This window comes from Tachypleus tridentatus, chromosome 12, assembly GCF_004210375.1.
Source record: "Tachypleus tridentatus isolate NWPU-2018 chromosome 12, ASM421037v1, whole genome shotgun sequence".
Classification (NCBI taxonomy): domain Eukaryota; kingdom Metazoa; phylum Arthropoda; class Merostomata; order Xiphosura; family Limulidae; genus Tachypleus; species Tachypleus tridentatus.
In genome coordinates, this window is record NC_134836.1 from 114,993,425 (window position 1) to 115,014,988 (window position 21,564).

The following is a 21,564-nucleotide window of genomic DNA, read 5'->3' on the forward strand; positions in this document are numbered from 1 at the left end:
ATGTTTGTGGACTTGCATTAAAACTTCTATTGAACTACTATTTTAATGAACGTAAGTCATTAAGTTTGGCATCAAACTGTAAATTATAATTCAAATTTTAGTATCATATGTTATTCAATTTCTTAATTCAAAAGTAAATATTAAGAAACAAACCTTAAATATCGATTTTTGTGTGTCATATGTTGAATGCAGCACTGGTTCAAATTAGGCATTTATAATGTCAAAATACTAACTCTATAGTTTTGTAACAATTATAAATGTACATCACTGATACTGATGAACTAGAATACAAAATAAGAACCTCCTATCTTTTCTGTTTGCCGAGATATCGTTAACACACTGAATCAAACATAACACGAACCCTCCCACACCTGTTCCCATGTTTAAAAACACTCCCTTTTGTACAGTTACTTGTGTATATCACATACGAATAACCACCCAAAAGCTCAGAATGTCCTACTTACAGATTTTTCAATTATTTGGATGCTGTCTCATTCTTTCAAAAGAAGATAATAAGGAGATTAAGTTTCAAGACTGCTTGAAACTGCAGACTCTTTTAGACTGAAATATAACTTTGTTACTGAACTTAAAAAATTATAATCGATTTCTATGGTGCTGATGTAGTAATTTATTACTTTCAGTTAATCAAATGTATATATATGTACCCATAAAAAAACTGTTTCACACCCTCTACATGCAAATTTTCTTAAGGCTTAGTAAAGTAGGAAAAGTAAAAGCATGGTACACAAATTGTAACACAAAGAGATAACTGTTTGCTTTACTTTATTTATTGTTCTATGTTTTAAAAACAAGTTTAATACCTTGTTTGTAAACAGTAATAATGTACATACATATATAATATATAATAATTGAAGTGTCACTGTATTTTACTAAATACTAGTCCACTAAAAAACAACCAAGACAGGTCACTTTGTAAAAATTCAGTTTCATATTCTTGGATATAGTAACATGAGTGGACACGCACTGTGTCATTGTAACTACTGTAATGTTAGCAAGGACTAACTGAAAGGTTGATGTAATAAAAATAATAGATATATATATAAATGCACAATGCTTTGAGAAAAAAGCTATTAGTCTAAATGTTTGTGTCTTCATGTTATAACATGTAGTTATTCTAGAATGAAAATTTATATTTTTTCCTAACTCTTTATGATGGTTACAAGGTCAGTCACATTGACAGACCCCTCATAGTTAAAAGTAGAGAAAATAACAGAAAATACAAGCATTTACTGAAAACAAATGTTTGGAATATATTTAAGAGGTTTCACAGATTACATAAATAATATTTGAGATTCATGGGACAAAGAATAGTTTTACATCATAATGTGAACTCAGTCACACTTGGACCAGTAACAAAACATATTCCATATTTCCACAAAAAACTTTACTAAAAATACTTTTTAATGTACAAAACACTTGGAAACATTACTTAAAGTCTACTAAATTTTGTGAATAAACAAATAATGCATCAAAAGTTGCTGTATAAATACTTAACATGTGCAAATAAGCTTGTGTATTTTACAGACAGCCTAGAGCAAACAACTTAATAAAACAACATACTCTCTCATTCCCCTGATATGGGTCATGATGTGTCACTAGTGTGAACCACCATCACACAGATCTTGAGGGAACCTAGTAATCATTGTGATCACAAAACATAAAATATATAATATCTCAAACCTCCTCTCTAGGACAAAGAAACACTAAGAATAAACTTGAATAAAGCCCCTAGGTGGTGCTGTTCTTATCAAATTAGCAGCAACATGTAAACCAAGGTTTAGGTAAAATCACTGCCTGATTAAAGAGCTTGCCCAAAGAAATCCACAACTGAAATTCCAAGTTCTTTCGTGGAAGACACACATGGGCTGTACTCATTGAAAACACAGCAATCAATGTCTTCAGTAAAGATCAAATTAACAAAAGAGCTTTTGATAATTCACATATAAAAACTACAAACCTTCCATATGGAAGTCTGTTAGAACATTTGGATGAAGTAAATAATGAGCACAATGGTAAAAACTACAAACCTTCCATATGGAAGTCTGTAAGAACATTTGGATGAAGTAAATATTGAGTTCAATGATAAACGGTATAAACCTTCCACATGGAAGTCTGTAAGAACATATGGATGAAGTAAATATTGAGTTCAATGATAAACAGTATAAACCTTCCATATGGAAGTCTGTAAGAACATTTGGATGAAGTAAATAATGAGCTCAATGGTAAAAACTACAAACCTTCCACATGGAAATCTGTAAGAACATTTGGATGAAGTAAATAATGAGCACAATGGTAAAAACTACAAACCTTCCACATGGAAGTCTGTAAGAACATTTGGATGAAGTAAATAATGAGCACAATGGTAAAAACTACAAACCTTCCACATGGAAGTCTGTAAGAACATTTGGATGAAGTAAATAATGAGCACAATGGTAAAAACTACAAACCTTCCACATGGAAGTCTGTAAGAACATTTGGATGAAGTAAATAATGAGCTCAATGGTAAAAACTACAAACCTTCCACATGGATGTCTGTAAGAACATTTGGATGAAGTAAATAATGAGCACAATGGTAAAAACTACAAACCTTCCACATGGAAGTCTGTAAGAACATTTGGATGAAGTAAATAATGAGCTCAATGGTAAAAACTACAAACCTTCCACATGGAAGTCTGTAAGAACATTTGGATGAAGTAAATAATGAGCTCAATGGTAAAAACTACAAACCTTCCACATGGAAGTCTGTTAGAACATTTGGATGAAGTAAATAATGAGCTCAATGGTAAAAACTACAAACCTTCCACATGGAAGTCTGTTAGAACATTTGGATGAAGTAAATAATGAGCTCAATGGTAAAAACTACAAACCTTCCACATGGAAGTCTGTTAGAACATTTGGATGAAGTAAATAATGAGCTCAATGGTAAAAACTACAAACCTTCCACATGGAAGTCTGTAAGAACATTTGGATGAAGTAAATAATGAGCTCAATGGTAAAAACTACAAACCTTCCACATGGATGTCTGTAAGAACATTTGGATGAAGTAAATAATGAGCTCAATGGTAAAAACTACAAACCTTCCACATGGAAGTCTGTAAGAACATTTGGATGAAGTAAATAATGAGCTCAATGGTAAAAACTACAAACCTTCCACATGGAAGTCTGTAAGAACATTTGGATGAAGTAAATAATGAGCTCAATGGTAAAAACTACAAACCTTCCACATGGAAGTCTGTAAGAACACTTGGATGAAGTAAATAATGAGCTCAATGGTAAAAACTACAAACCTTCCACATGGAAGTTTGTAAGAACATTTGGATGAAGTAAATAATGAGCTCAATGGTAAAAACTACAAACCTTCCACATGGAAGTCTGTAAGAACATTTGGATGAAGTAAATAATGAGCTCAATGGTAAAAACTACAAACCTTTCACATGGAAGTCTGTAAGAACATTTGGATGAAGTAAATAATGAGCTCAATGGTAAAAACTACAAACCTTCCACATGGAAGTCTGTAAGAACATTTGGATGAAGTAAATAATGAGCTCAATGGTAAAAACTACAAACCTTCCACATGGAAGTCTGTAAGAACATTTGGATGAAGTAAATAATGAGCTCAATGGTAAAAACTACAAACCTTCCACATGGAAGTCTGTAAGAACATTTGGATGAAGTAAGTAATGAGCACAATGGTAAAAACTACAAACCTTCCACATGGAAGTCTGTTAGAACATTTGGATGAAGTAAGTAATGAGCACAATGGTAAAAACTACAAACCTTCCACATGGAAGTCTGTTAGAACATTTGGATGAAGTAAGTAATGAGCACAATGGTAAAAACTACAAACCTTCCACATGGAAGTCTGTTAGAACATTTGGATGAAGTAAGTAATGAGCACAATGGTAAAAACTACAAACCTTCCACATGGATGTCTGTAAGAACATTTGGATGAAGTAAATAATGAGCTCAATGGTAAAAACTACAAACCTTCCACATGGATGTCTGTAAGAACATTTGGATGAAGTAAGTAATGAGCACAATGGTAAAAACTACAAACCTTCCACATGGAAGTTTGTAAGAACATTTGGATGAAGTAAATAATGAGCACAATGGTAAAAACTACAAACCTTCCACATGGAAGTCTGTAAGAACATTTGGATGAAGTAAATAATGAGCTCAATGGTAAAAACTACAAACCTTCCACATGGAAGTTTGTAAGAACATTTGGATGAAGTAAATAATGAGCACAATGGTAAAAACTACAAACCTTCCACATGGAAGTCTGTAAGAACATTTGGATGAAGTAAATAATGAGCTCAATGGTAAAAACTACAAACCTTCCACATGGAAGTTTGTAAGAACATTGGATGAAGTAAATAATGAGCACAATGGTAAAAATTACAAACCTTCCACATGGAAGTCTGTAAGAACATTTGGATGAAGTAAATAATGAGCTCAATGGTAAAAACTACAAACCTTCCACATGGAAGTTTGTAAGAACATTTGGATGAAGTAAATAATGAGCACAATGATAAACAGTATAAACCTTCCACATGGAAGTTTGTAAGAACATTTGGATGAAGTAAATAATGAGCACAATGGTAAAAACTACAAACCTTCCACATGGATGTCTGTAAGAACATTTGGATGAAGTAAATAATGAGCACAATGGTAAAAACTACAAACCTTCCACATGGATGTCTGTAAGAACATTTGGATGAAGTAAATAATGAGCTCAATGGTAAAAACTACAAACCTTCCACATGGATGTCTGTAAGAACATTTGGATGAAGTAAATAATGAGCACAATGGTAAAAACTATAAACCTTCCACATGGAAGTCTGTTAGAACATTTGGATGAAGTAAGTAATGAGCACAATGGTAAAAACTACAAACCTTCCACATGGAAGTTTGTAAGAACATTTGGATGAAGTAAATAATGAGCACAATGGTAAAAACTACAAACCTTCCACATGGAAGTCTGTAAGAACATTTGGATGAAGTAAATAATGAGCTCAATGGTAAAAACTACAAACCTTCCACATGGAAGTTTGTAAGAACATTTGGATGAAGTAAATAATGAGCACAATGGTAAAAACTACAAACCTTCCACATGGAAGTCTGTTAGAACATTTGGATGAAGTAAATAATGAGCTCAATGGTAAAAACTACAAACCTTCCACATGGAAGTTTGTAAGAACATTTGGATGAAGTAAATAATGAGCACAATGGTAAAAACTACAAACCTTCCACATGGAAGTTTGTAAGAACATTTGGATGAAGTAAATAATGAGCTCAATGGTAAAAACTACAAACCTTCCACATGGAAGTTTGTAAGAACATTTGGATGAAGTAAATAATGAGCACAATGGTAAAAATTACAAACCTTCCACATGGAAGTCTGTAAGAACATTTGGATGAAGTAAATAATGAGCTCAATGGTAAAAACTACAAACCTTCCACATGGAAGTTTGTAAGAACATTTGGATGAAGTAAATAATGAGCACAATGGTAAAACTACAAACCTTCCACATGGATGTCTGTAAGAACATTTGGATGAAGTAAATAATGAGCACAATGGTAAAAACTACAAACCTTCCACATGGATGTCTGTAAGAACATTTGGATGAAGTACATAATGAGCTCAATGGTAAAAACTACAAACCTTCCACATGGATGTCTGTAAGAACATTTGGATGAAGTAAATAATGAGCACAATGGTAAAAACTATAAACCTTCCACATGGAAGTCTGTTAGAACATTTGGATGAAGTAAGCAATGAGCACAATGGTAAAAACTACAAACCTTCCACATGGAAGTTTGTAAGAACATTTGGATGAAGTAAATAATGAGCACAATGGTAAAAACTACAAACCTTCCACATGGATGTCTGTAAGAACATTTGGATGAAGTAAATAATGAGCTCAATGGTAAAAACTACAAACCTTCCACATGGAAGTTTGTAAGAACATTTGGATGAAGTAAATAATGAGCACAATGGTAAAAACTATAAACCTTCCACATGGAAGTCTGTTAGAACATTTGGATGAAGTAAGTAATGAGCACAATGGTAAAAACTACAAACCTTCCACATGGAAGTTTGTAAGAACATTTGGATGAAGTAAATAATGAGCACAATGGTAAAAACTACAAACCTTCCACATGGAAGTCTGTAAGAACATTTGGATGAAGTAAATACTGAGCTCAATGGTAAAAACTACAAACCTTCCATATGGAAGTCTGTAAGAACATTTGGATGAAGTAAATATTGAATTCAATGATAAACAGTATAAACCTTCCATATGGAAGTCTGTTAGAACATTTGGATGAAGTAAATAATGAGCTCAATGGTAAAAACTACAAACCTTCCACATGGAAGTCTGTAAGAACATTTGGATGAAGTAAATACTGAGCTCAATGGTAAAAATTACAAACCTTCCACATGGAAGTCTGTTAGAACATTTGGATGAAGTAAATAATGAGCTCAATGGTAAAAACTACAAACCTTCCACATGGAAATCTGTAAGAACATTTGGATGAAGTAAATACTGAGCTCAATGGTAAAAACTACAAACCTTCCACATGGAAGTCTGTAAGAACATTTGGATGAAGTAAATACTGAGCTCAATGGTAAAAACTACAAACCTTCCACATGGAAATCTGTAAGAACATTTGGATGAAGTAAATACTGAGCTCAATGGTAAAAACTACAAACCTTCCACATGGAGTCTGTAAGAACATTTGGATGAAGTAAATACTGAGCTCAATGGTAAAAACTACAAACCTTCCACATGGAAATCTGTAAGAACATTTGGATGAAGTAAATACTGAGCTCAATGGTAAAAACTACAAACCTTCCACATGGAAGTCTGTAAGAACATTTGGATGAAGTAAATACTGAGCTCAATGGTAAAAACTACAAACCTTCCACATGGAAATCTGTAAGAACATTTGGATGAAGTAAATACTGAGCTCAATGGTAAAAACTACAAACCTTCCACATGGAAGTCTGTAAGAACATTTGGATGAAGTAAATAATGAGCTCAATGGTAAAAACTATAAACCTTCCATATGGAAGTCTGTAAGAACATTTGGATGAAGTAAATAATGAATTCAATGATAAACAGTATAAACCTTCCATATGGAAGTCTGTAAGAACATTTGGATGAAGTAAATATTGAGTTCAATGATAAACAGTATAAACCTTCCATATGGAAGTCTGTTAGAACATTTGGATGAAGTAAATAATGAGCTCAATGGTAAAAACTATAAACCTTCCATATGGAAGTCTGTAAGAACATTTGGATGAAGTAAATATTGAATTCAATGATAAACAGTATAAACCTTCCATATGGAAGTCTGTAAGAACATTTGGATGAAGTAAATATTGAATTCAATGATAAACAGTATAAACCTTCCATATGGAAGTCTGTAAGAACATTTGGATGAAGTAAATATTGAATTCAATGATAAACAGTATAAACCTTCCATATGGAAGTCTGTAAGAACATTTGGATGAAGTAAATAATGAGCTCAATGATAAACAGTATAAACCTTCCACATGGAAGTCTGTAAGAACATTTGAATGAAGTAAATACTGAGTTCAATGATAAACAGTATAAACTTTCCATATGGAATTCTGTAAGAACATATGGATGAAGTAAATATTGAGTTCAATGATAAACAGTATAAACCTTCCACATGGAAGTCTGTAAGAACATTTGAATGAAGTAAATAATGAGTTCAATGATAAACAGTATAAACCTTCCACATGGAAGTCTGTAAGAACATATGGATGAAGTAAATATTGAGTTCAATGATAAACAGTATAAACCTTCCACATGGAAGTCTGTAAGAACATATGGATGAAGTAAATACTGAGTTCAATGATAAACAGTATAAACCTTCCACATGGAAGTCTGTAAGAACATATGGATGAAGTAAATATTGAGTTCAATGATAAACAGTATAAACCTTCCACATGGAAGTCTGTAAGAACATTTGAATGAAGTAAATAATGAGTTCAATGATAAACAGTATAAACCTTCCACATGGAAGTCTGTAAGAACATATGGATGAAGTAAATATTGAGTTCAATGATAAACAGTATAAACCTTCCACATGGAAGTCTGTAAGAACATATGGATGAAGTAAATACTGAGTTCAATGATAAACAGTATAAACCTTCCACATGGAAGTCTGTAAGAACATATGGATGAAGTAAATATTGAGTTCAATGATAAACAGTATAAACCTTCCACATGGAAGTCTGTAAGAACATATGGATGAAGTAAATACTGAGTTCAATGATAAACAGTATAAACCTTCCACATGGAAGTCTGTAAGAACATATGGATGAAGTAAATATTGAGTTCAATGATAAACAGTATAAACCTTCCACATGGAAGTCTGTAAGAACATTTGAATAAAGTAAATACTGAGTTCAATGATAAACAGTATAAACTTTCCATATGGAATTCTGTAAGAACATATGGATGAAGTAAATATTGAATTCAATAATAAAAACTATAAACCTTCCACATGGAAGTCTGTAAGAACATTTGAATGAAGTAAATACTGAGTTCAATGATAAACAGTATAAACCTTCCATATGGAATTCTGTAAGAACATATGGATGAAGTAAATATTGAATTCAATAATAAAAACTATGTACCTTATGTTTGGGTGATGGAGCAGTCTTGATGTACCAGTGTTATAATATAAATATATGTACCACATATACCTTTCATTACGAGTCACTCTTATACTTACCATATTTACAAAATATTAGTTATTTTTATTTTAAACCACCAAACTTAGAAACTTCTATGTAGTTACTACGTTATCTCAATGCAAATGTTAACTTCCAAGTATAAATATATTAGTAAAGAAATATATTGCTAAGTATAAAAAAATATTTGATATGACATACATAGGTCACTAGGATATAGAGTGTATTTTATTCTTTATAAATCTTGCATAGATTGACAAGAAAACAGGTTGTCAAAGACAGTAAAAAGTGTTTTGCTCTATCAAATGGTAAAATTATAGTTACTGATAGAACTTGGTAGGTGCTAAACCCACTGAAGAAAGATGAACCAAAAAAAATCTGTTTTGGCTATTTGTCAGGTTTCAACTTTGGGATGTTCTGGAGAGCTGTAAATCATCATTCGCACGGGTTCCTTTCCTAAACACACCAAATGAATGGTGTACAAAGCATTGACTATTCTACATATTACAGTTAATTACTGTTTATGTACTGTTGACTGGCAGCATCTACTTCATCCTGTACTTAAGCTTTTTAAAGCAATGCCAAATCTCTGCACAAAAGCTAACATCGTAGGTAATAACAGTGTTTACACTAGAATAATGCTGTTTTAAATTTTGTACATAATAATAACAAAATAGGTAATCAGAGAATGTGGCTCTATCAGATGGTAATTAAATTACAGTTACTAACAGAACTAGGCAGGTGCTAGGCCCACTAAAGTAAGATGGTGGATGAAAACAAAAATATTTTGATTTTAGTTATTCACTGGTTTGTTCTGAATTGTTGAAAAGCCAAAGACAGACTATGTCAGGTAGCTCTTCATATCTAGCTTCTAACGACCTACGGAGAAGAAAATCTTGAATAATTTTTTTCCCGTCCCTATATAAAGTACTAACTATACAAACAAATTCCAATCTGCTATACATTGGTAACATTATAGCATACAAAGTTATCCATTTACAGCTACTATGATATTTCACCAAACCAAACTTTTATCACAAGTAAAAACTTTGTTCTTTACAATCGACATCTCACAAATGGCTATACTTTAAAACTAAAAGTTTTTAAATGCTGCATACCTATAAATTATAATATAATAACATATAGCCTGTAAAAAATGATGGGGCTAGTAGTGCCACCCTCACCCCATAGTATAGCTGAACCTCCCATTTCATAGTTAACCAAAATAAATAAATTTTACAAAATCAGTCCTGTCCAACAGAGACAGAAAAGTGCAGTCGAGCCATTTAAGTGTCATTAAATTCCATGGTGAGCCAATCAAAACTAAGATTATTTACGAAATGAATTCATGGTATATTTATATATTATTTATTGATAAAAATCAGTTAGATTAACAGCTTCTAATGTGCAGAAATGCCAGTGGCTTTTGTGTCATGTTGCTTAGCAACAAAAGTATAACACTATTGTTAGTCTATGTACTGAATGTATTAAATGAAATGTATAAACAACAAAACAGAAAAAAATACTTGTTGATTTCTTAATTTAGTCTATGTTAAACAAAAAGGTTTGTTTTTATATAAAATGTTGATGATACAGCAGAAATTCAGAAATTATTTAAATTTAAAACCAAACTGTATTTATACTTTTGTGATACATTTTATACATCTAGCCCTAGGCTAGGTGATCACTTATTACATCTTTATTTTAGGTTTGTTTTACCAATACTCACTACACTTCTAAGCTTTCATGGCACCCCATCATGGCCCCCTTGCACACCCATGAATAAAACTGTAATGGGCTGACAGTAATTGAATTATCCTGTTCTGATAAGCACATTTTGGCTTTTATGACTCCTCCTATTTCGAGAAATCAAGACTGACACAAAGTAACACACACTGGCTTTTATATAAGTTAGATTAGAACCACAACCATACTATTATATAATAATGTTTAGAAATTAAAGTAGAGTACCGTCTGTAAACTGTAACACACACAGTATTAATGTACTATTATTTTGATCTTAGCCATGTTGAGATAATTTGTGTACGGACACTGATACACCTATTGTACTAATACTAGAACCACTGGGTGAAGGGAAACAAGGCCTATACTCTATTTGGGTGGGTAAGGACTGGTCTCGATGTTAAAACTAAACTGCTTGACTCAGTTTCCTCATTTTTAAATTTTACTTACATACTTTAATATATAGAAATTTAGGCTACTGTAAATTTACAATACACTTTACTGTTCACAAATGTCCGAGGTTAAACCAAAGCCTGAAAAATTAAATCAATAAACACAACTAAAACTTGGTTAAACTATAGAGCTAACCTATAACAAATGACTAATATTACTCGCTATTTCTAAACCAAAGGAAAAGCCATATTAAAATTTAAAAAGATTTAACCTTAAGCCAGTTTAAAGTCTCAAGTTAACTTTTATTAAAACTAAAACTGTAAAAGGCTTAACACAATACTAGCATTAGTAATACTAATAGTTTGAGTTTGATTAACACCTATTTTGTCAAGATTAACTTAAAATGCTGTTTCATAAGTACGTACCCATAGTGTACACAAACCAAAAAAATTTCTAATGCAATTTTAATGTAAAAATCCTACGCTTCACAAGCAATTTCTTCTAATCAAAGAGCTCTTCAGTGACGGAAGGAATAACACTATCCATTGAAAATGTTAAACCATCAATATCGCCGTATGTTTAGTTCGAATTTCCAGTTTACGATCTTACGTGAATTCTACGTTCCTAACAGCTTTAAGAAACGCTATAAACTAAAACAAAATCATGTTTTTACAGTGACACCAGTTCTATTAATTTTGCCATAATTCTGCAAATTTGTGCATCAGCTGTATTTATATATACATATAACAGAATCTATCTGTTTTACAATGACACCAGTTATAATAATTTTGTATACCAGTTGTATTTATATATGGATGTTTTTGTTTAATGGAATTGTGAAAGCCGTTGTAATGATACTGGTAATACTACGTATTTTGATGTTGATAATATTTCAATGTTTAAGTGTCACGTTTTGCAAACACGTTGAACTATTTTATAGAACAAAATAATTTTTAAAAATATTTAGCTACAGCATTTCAAATAATAACCACGTTCAGTAAAAGACACAAAGAATTTAATAGTATAAAAAGAAATTTTCAGACACATCTATGAAATGCAAATATTTTGTACATTGAAATAAATCGGGTAGCGAATGGGATAATTTACCTAATGGAAATAAACTAGATCTAGACAGTAGAGAATTTAGGTAGTGGCGATAGTGGGCTCAGCCCCAGGGCTCTTATTTGCGGCACATTGATAATTTTATTATATGTAAAATTACATGGAGAGCTCACAAAATTGGTAGTCCCTGAGCCTACACAACCTTAAATCCGCCACTAGATCTGGATATAAAAAAACTCACATATTTTATAACTAAAACCAGATATTTACATTATATGATAGACGTATAGGCGTGTAAAATAATTATATGTGGCATGTTAAAATAATGATTGTTATTTGTATTTGTCGATTACGTGGTTATTTAAAAAAAGGCGGTCTGTTTGTTGACTCGTTAAGTTGAATGAACAGAATATTTTCTTAATTGTAACACTAATTTGGATAAGTTTACAGCATAAACACAGTGTTTAATTTAAATTAAAGTATATACTAAATATTGTGTATAAATACACTAGTTATCAGTTTTAAGTTATAATAAGTTGGCAAATAACTATTTATAAGCATAGAAATTATATATTTTTTATTTTCTTTTAGGAACATATTACATGTTTCGACAGAACATTGGCCTGTCTTTCTCATATCTTGTAGTATGCTACCCCCAAAATAAACCATCTGATTATGGTTGTAAGTCGTTGATTGCCAACGTTTTTTTTATTTTATTAGCATAATTTGCTTCCTTACTCAAATATCATTTATATCCAACACAGTAATAAACATTTCTATTCAACATAGTAGGAAATTTACTACGAGTTCTATACAACTCGCTTATAAATCTTCTACCACTTTAACACATTAATAAACCTACTATAGGTTTTAGATTATTGGGTTTTAATCCAACGGCAAAATACTCTAGATTTTGAATAAATGTTCCTAAGTTTTATTCGATTTCAATGTAACCACGTGCAAAACGGTTTTTCAACTTAACTTATTGATGAGGAACTATTATATGCGAAGAATTGTTTTTTCGAGAATTTGGTTTACTACAAGTTGTTTATGTCTTCAGGTCTCCGCAGTTAAACAAATCTGTAAAATTATATATGCTGTAAACAGGGTGTTGTTGCGTGTGTGTGTTTTTTTTTTATAGCAAAGCCACATTGGGCTATCTGCTGAGCCCACCAAGGGGAATCGAACGCCTGATTGTGCGTTGTAAATCCAAAGACATACCGCTGTACTAGCGAGGGTCATGCTGGAATACCATCATATGTTGACTTCAATAAACTTGAGTAAAGGTTTGGTTTGTTTTGAAATTCGCTCAAAGCTACACAAGGGCTATCTGCGCTAGCCGTCCCTAATTTAGTAGTGTAAGACTAGAGGGAAGGCAGGTAGTCATCACCGCCCACCGCCAACTTTTGGGCTACTCTTTTACTAACGAATAGTGGATTGACTGTCACATTATAACGCCCCCACGGCTGAAAGAGCGAGCATGTTTGGTGCGACAGGGATTCCAATCTGCAACCCTCAGATTACGAGTCGAACGCCTTAACCCACCTGGCCAAGCCGGGCCTTTGTTATACATATAAAAGCCTTATTGTGTGTGGATCTCTAAACGCTAAACACTAATTAAATTCTTCCAGGCCCAGCATGGCCAGGTGGGCTAAGGCGTTCGACTCTAATCTGAGGGTTGCGGATTCGAATCTCCGTCGCACCAAACATGCTCGCCCTTTCATCCGTGGGGTATTATAATGTGACAGTCAATCCCACTATTCGTTGGTAAAAGAGTAGCCCAAGAGTTGGTGGTGGGTGGTGTTGACTAGCTGCTTTCCCTCTAGTCGTACACTACTAAATTAGGGACGGCTAGCGCAGATAGTCCTCGTGTAGCTTTGCGCGAAATTCAAAACAAACTCTCTCACTTTTCTATTATAACAAAAAATACTCCGTCTGCAGTCTCAACTTATCAGTAATAGTGAGATTATCAAACAAACAAAAATTATTGTATTCATTATTTAATTTTTCTATGGCATATGGGTGTATAAAAGGTGTGTTAATACGGGTAACAAACAGGCTTATAACACTAAAGTTGTTTTTTTATTTAATGAGGCAATCAAAGTCTCTCTTTACAGCTTCTTCAGGAGAGTTTCGAAAGAAACTTTTGTTCTATCATGATGACGAGAAACCCACTTGAAGTGAAAATGTATTCTAAAGACGGTTGGTATAAGTAGTGAAACGTTAATTAAAATAAACTACAGTTCTGTATCAGCCATCCATCTTTAGAATACATCTTTGTTCTGTCAGTTACAATTAGTGTTTTATACAATAACATTTCAAAACGAAATCTCACAATTAACCTTTGTATTATTTGTCGAAGGTTTCTTATCAGAATGTAAATGTCTTGTCGATGCAGAACACTTTATTTATATTTTGAGTATTTTTAGTAATTTCTGCTTAAAATATGTCATTTATTTGCTTTAAAATAATCACAATAATTATGAATAGATGGCGCTACTAAAGCTTTTTTACAGCACTTGAGAGAAAAGTTCTGATCTCTAAGATAAGACAAAACAGTGAAACCTAAAATTAGATAGCTTTTACCTTCCAACATTCTTTTACACATATCAGTTTATTGATTACCCTTCGTCATAGAGGAGGAATGTGATGGTCTTTCCTGAGAAAACAAAGTTACGAAAGTAAAGCCAACTTGTTCACGACAGCATAGGAAGGGGCAAAAATAGATCGCTAAGGGTGACTTGTCAGCTTTAGAAATTCCGCTGAAGAAAACTGTGTGCTTTAACCAAAGATTACTGCACAATCTTTTGTATCATCTTACTTAAAATATTTATTTGCGTGCCTGTTTTTAAGAAAACGTCTTATTTCTAACCAGGAGGTGATGATGAAATTAATAAAAATAAAGCATTTGTTTACTTGACGTCGTCAATCTTACGAGGGAAGATTTTACTTGGAAAAACTTAACGTTTCTGACATAGGCAGCAACTGCGCACTTCGCAAAAATTGCAGCCACAATATAAATTTTCCTTTTTTCTTTTTTTTTTTCACAACAAATTATTTAAATTAAAATTCATCGAAAATATATGTGTCCACACACAAGAACAATACGCTAACACTAATTCTCATTTTCAAATAAGTCTGATACCCGTATTTTACTTTAAGTTTTTAAAATTCGTTTGTTGTTTTTTTTCCTTTCTGGGTGAGAGGATGGGTGTTACCTCCATCCTTTTCTGTTTCACCCTAGTGATTTCGCAACTAAAGGTGGGCAAGTTACATGTCATCCATGGTTTCTATTCTGATGTTGTTTCAAGTTTTTAATTAGTGTAGTCTTTGTTTGTTTGTATTTGAATTGAATTGAAGCTACTCGAGGGCTATCTGTGCTAGCCGTCCCTAATTTAGTAGTGTAAGACTAGAGGGAAGGCAGCTAGTCATCAGCACTTACCGCCAACTCTTGGGCTACTTTTTTACCAACGAATAGTGGGATTGACCGTCACGTTATAACGCCCCCCACGGCTGAAAGGGCGAGCATGTTTGGCGCGACGGGGATGCGAACCCGCGACCCTCAGATTACGAGTGGCACGTCTTAACACGCTTGGCCATGCCGGGGCTAGTGTAGTCAGTTTAAAGATTTGGCTTTAACTGATTTCTTTTGTAAATGGAGATGACGTTTCGGAAAAAACTAACGTATCTAATATAGACAATAAAAAGCGTTTCGCGAAGTTACAGCTACAATATTAATTTCCCTCTTTTTTTTTTTCCTTTTGACAGTTTGGTTTGTTTTGAATTTCGAACAAAGCTACTCAAGGGCTATCTGCGCTAGCCGTCCCTAATTTAGCGGTGTAAGACTAGAGGGAAGGCAGCTAGCCATCACCGCTCACCGTCAACTCTTGGGCTACTCTTTTACCAACGAATAGTGGGATTGACCGTCAAATTATAACACCTCCACAGCTGAAAAGGCGAGCATGTTTGGTGTGAAAGGGTATTGGAACCCGCGAACCTCGGATTACGAGGCGAGTGCCTTATCCACCTTGTCATGCGGGGCCTTTGTATAAATGAGCTGTATAATTTAGTTTGATGGAGAAAAAAACTGGCTGAAGGAAACATTTGTCGATGTATGATGTTGTAAAACTGCTGCCTGTATTATCCAACTCTTAATTTCTTGAAATAATTATGATTAATATTTTAAATTTATTCTGAGAACAAGATATAAAGTTTAAGATGACATTTTTAAAATTATTCAATTCTTAATCTATTGAAATAAAATGAACAGAAGTTTGTTTGTAGTTGAGTACAGTTCAATCAGTGGTACAGTGGAATATCTGCAAACTTACAGTGTTATAAACCAGGTTTCGATACCCGTAGTCAGAAGAGAACAGGTAACCTATGGTGTAGCTTTATGCTTAATTTCAAACCAGGTTTTTGGTCTTCTACGTCCGCAGATATATCAATGTATACATTTTAAGAATATACATGTTCCCTAATACTAAGTAAGCGTGCTTAGAATCTTAGTCCTTGTGAAATATATGAACGCCACCTAGAAATAATGTTATTTCAAAACAAAATAATCTATTTTTAACTTTCATCAACCATGGACTAAGATTACTTTAGAGCATTTACAGTAGCCAACGCCATCTCTTAGTTAAGGTAGTAGTAAAGTATAACAACATGAAAGTTACAGCATGTTTTGATATCTGAATCTCTAACTTTGACACTGACATTTCTATTTGCATTTAAGTTCATAACCTTTATAAGATTTATTCACCTAAAAATTATTCAATCGAGAACAAATTGATGCTTACAATAGACAGTTTAAACATTTTTTGTTGCCATTTCAATAACTCGAATTTTTAAAATTTATTTTACTCAAAAGGTAACGCTACTAACGTATATCGATGAAGAGCATATGAATTAACTGATTTGAAATATAACGTTAATAGGCAATTATGTTTTCGTAAGTTAAAATGTAATACCTCATAAAATACAGAGGTTCATTCATCCCATTATAAACCTTTATAAATTCTCTATTACATGAGCTGTCTTAAAACGGTTTGCGGCAATTAATAACACAACTCAACACATTTTTGTTTTAATTAAGTAAACTACTAAAGTTCAGTCAATACGTTCAGTAAACTAGAATTCAGTAAACGTCACGCTAGCCCTATTGGTAGCACGCAGAACATCAAGGCGGTAGATGATTTCGATCCTAACATTAAGAAGCATGTCTGGCGTGAATGTTCTGCGAAATAGAAAAAAATAATTTTTGAGTTGTCTTATTAATTGCCGCAAACCGTTTTGAGATAGTTTCTGTAATAAAGAATTTATAAAAACGTAGAACGGGGTAAATAATTTTTGGACACCCTGTATTATTAGAATAAAAACAGTAAAAAAAAGCAGAGCTCTATTCCTTTGAAATTTTGAATAAGAAAAGGAGTAATTGTTGTGGATTCCTCTCTTTGGTTTGGTATTTTACACAAAGAACTGTCCATCACGGGAATCGAAATCCGGTTTATAGTAGCATACGTCCGTTAAAACACCACTGTGTCACTGGGCGGGATTGCTATGGAAAATCAAACGAAATCTTAAATCTTTCATTTCTTCCTGATGGTTATTTTGGTATAAGATTAATTGTTTCCGAAGAAAGGGGAATCAACAAGGATGTTCAAAGATTGAACAGTCTAATTCACTTTATTAAATACATACTTTTTTAAAATATGTAATTTCTGTTTGTCTCTTTTATTAACCTCTATGTAAAACTCAATGAAATTTGTAATTTCCCAAATATCGAGTAGGTCGTAACGGCATTTATTCATCTTTTGGATTGACTGACAATGTTTTGTTTTAATAACGAAACAAAATATTTATTCATGATTTAATTGTTGTTCTACATTAAAACCTGATGGTGATAAGTGTTTGCTTTAATTTGTTTAGGATTTTCGCGCAAAGCTACGGAAGGCCTATTGCACATAGCTGTTCCTGATTGTGAACTAACGGTCCACAGGGAAAGAGGTTATTCAACAGTTCCCAGCGCCACCTCTTGGACTACTATTCAAGTAGTAGGATTTAACTGACACTGATAAGGCATCCACGCGCTTAAAATGTGGTGCACAACTTTGCGTCAACTGCGTGCTAACCGTGAATTCTCAGATGCATAGCGCGGCATGCTAATCATTAGATGTTAAATGTTTGGATACTTACATATGGATGCTTCGTATTAGATGTCATCCTTGTGGGTTATGTGCTCTAATCGCGACTCTGATGTATCTACTGGTTGTATCTTTTTCAACTACTTTTGGCTTTTTTTAGCTAACTATGAGGCAACATTTCGGATTCCTTGACAGAGGTGCAGAACATTGTATTAAAATCAAATCAAAAAGATACATTGAAAAAATACCTATACTTAGTTTTGTCTTAAAGAATGTCACCATCCTAACTGTACATGTCTAAAGAAGAAACGCTATCTTACTGTAAAAACTTTGTCTTTAGAAATGTACGAAACGTCAGTTCAAAGTTGAATTCTGGGCTTCACTGGACTAAACCCTAATGAACTTCAAACTAATAGTTGAAATACACATATTGGTTTTATTTAAGCATTTCAAAAATGTCACTTCATACATTTTAAGAACTTGTGGGAAAATAATAACAACTATTTATATTTAATCAGTTTTCACTGACAACTGTTATGGTGTAAAATAGAGTATGTGTGTGTTTTTCTTATATCAAAGCCGCCTCGGGCTATCTGCTGAGCTCATTGAGGGGAATTGAACGCCTGATTTTAAGGTTGTAAATCCATGGACATACCGCTGTACTAGCGGGGAGCGAAATAGATCGACTTAATTAGTTGGAATCATTATAAATTATATTTAAATAATTAACATGGGGTGATAATTAATAACAAAATATTATTTTTTCTATAATTTACAGATTATTTATTGTTATTTTTTTAATATTTGGTGCTATGGTGCAAAACTTTATTTCATTAAAAATTTATCAGTTATTTGTCTTTTTTACACCTTATTATTCGTGTCATTATTTTTTGTAATATTTTGTGCTACTGAACGAAACTTTTGTAGCTTTAAGAAGGAAAGCAATCGTGACTGGCACATTTTTAAAGACTGCTTGAAACAAACTAATTTGAAATTAAACTGTGACATCATTTTTCCTTAAATTCAGAGATTTGGGCCTTATAAACTAAAATAATTTAAGTTATATTCCGCTCTATCATGTTTACGACGTGGCCCAGCATGGACAAGCGTGTTGAGGCGTTCGACTCGTAATCCGTGAGTCGTGGGTTCGAATCCCGTTCGCACCCAACATGCTCGACTTTTCAGCTGAGGGGGCGTTATAGTGTGATGGTCAATCCCACTATTCATTGGTAAAAGAGTAGCCCAATAGAATAGTTGGCGGTGGGCGGTGATGACTAGCTACCTTCCCTCTAGTCTTGCACTGCTAAATTAGGGATGGCTATTTCAGATAGCCCTCGAGTAGCTTTGCGCGAAATTCAAAATAAATAAACAAACAAACAGATCTGTCATGAGTACTTCATGTTGCATTTTAGTATAAAATAATCTTGAGCATTAAGCCTATATTTAATCATCATAATTAAAGTAATAATTTACTAATGTGAAATCACTATGAAGACAGTAGGTTTAATAAGGGCACAGAAAACATATTTACCACACCCAAATTCAGTAACATGATAAATGTTTTTATTTCGTTGGATGCGTAAGAACTCTGTGTTGGAGGTTATGGGAATTTCAAGACAATCCGAAGTTGGGAAAATTTTGTTACGTAAATAAATATTCATAAACGACAGTTATTGCAAAGCACGTATGTAGGGAAGAATCGAATAACAAGTTAACGTTAGGTTTAAATCTACCACTGACACGTCACCAGCGAGTTGTTCTACGCGGAATAACAACACACAGCCTGCCCGAGCGTTTGACGTTTATCGCCACGAGCAACCGACCTCGAGGGATGTTGAAATCACGTGCCTTCAACCAGGATTTGTAAAGTCTTTATTACAGCCTTGAAGTTTTCATATCCCGCGAATCTCTATTCTGCTTGCTAATGATCACATGGGCGTAGAGAACAACGTGGCCTACATATTAGGTAATGTTTGTTTAGCTCAAAGCTACACAATGGGCTATCTGTATTCTGCCCGCCACGGCTATCGAAACCCGAGTTTCTAGGGAATAAGTCCGCAGACATATCGCCGTGCCACTTGTGGTCAATTGGATAAAGATACGAAGTGTGTTTTTAAGCGGTTGAAAGCAAAGAAAGATACGTAATAAATAGTTCTAGATGTGTCATACTGACCACTCGCCCTCATCCAGGAGTTGTGACAAAAATTATTTTATAAAGATTACATTTGTAATAACTTATTTCCATTCAATAGTAGCACAAATGTTCACCTAATAATTATGTTTTCTCGTTTAGTACCTGGTTTCAAAACCATTCACTTCATTTTTATTATGAAATTTACGAGCACAACGAAGAAGTTTGATAAACAATTTCCAACACGACTGAGTTTTAACAAAATATTTCGAAAATAATAAATGGACGTATCGCTGTATTTAGCAGACAGTTTATCATTTTGTACTGAATATGAAAACCCTAAATGAAAGACATATTGAAAATAATTTACCACATTACTTGATTTTGTTAGTAACACTGTCTACACTCTAGAAAACTGCTAATAACACTGTCTACACTCTAGAAAACTACTAATAACACTGTCTACACTTGAGAAAACTACTAACAATAACACTGTCTACACTCTAGAAAACTACTAATAACACTGCCTACACTCTAGAAAACTACTAATAACACTGTCTACACTCTAGAAAACTACTAATAACACTGTCTATACACCAGAAAACTACTAATAACACTGTCTACACTCTACAAAACTACTAATAACACTGTCTACACTCTAGAAAACTACTAATAACACTGTCTACACTCTAGAAAACTACTAATAACACTGTCTACACTCTAGAAAACTACTAATAACACTGCCTACACTCTAGAAAACTACTAATAACACTGTCTACACTCTAGAAAACTACTAATAACACTGTCATACACCAGAAAACTACTAATAACACTGTCACACTCTGCAAAACTACTAATAACACTGTCTGCACTCTAGAAACTACTAATAACACTGTCTACACTCTGGAAACAACTAATAACACTGTCTATATTCTAGAAAACTACTAATAACACTGTCTGCACTCTAGAAAACTACTAATAACACTGTCTACACTCTAGAAAACTACAAACAGTAACACTGTCTACACTCAAGAAAACTACTAATAACACTGTCTACACTCAAGAAAACTACTAATAACACTGCCTACAATCTAGAAAACTACTAATAACACTGTCTACACTCAAGAAAACTACTAATAACACTGCCTACAATCTAGAAAACTACTAATAACACTGTCTACACTCTAGAAAACAACTAATAACACTGTCTATATTCTAGAAAACTACTAATAACACTGTCTACACTCTAGAAAACTACTAATAACACTGTCTACACTCTAGAAAACTACAAACAGTAACACTGTCTACACTCAAGAAAACTACTAATAACACTGTCTACA

General features: G+C 33.2%; 1 protein-coding gene across 1 annotated transcript in view; it reads right to left on the reverse strand.

Moving 5' to 3' along the window:
- Nucleotides 1–11,662, reverse strand: part of LOC143234417 (rap1 GTPase-GDP dissociation stimulator 1-B-like) — a 29,796-nt gene extending 18,134 nt beyond the window's left edge. Inside the window, exon 1 of the mRNA XM_076471782.1 lies at nt 11,314–11,662. Coding sequence (XP_076327897.1) covers nt 11,314–11,317 — 4 coding nt within the window. The 5' untranslated portion in view covers nt 11,318–11,662. The remainder of the gene's footprint in view (nt 1–11,313) is intronic.
- Nucleotides 11,663–21,564: the final 9,902 nt, after the last annotated feature.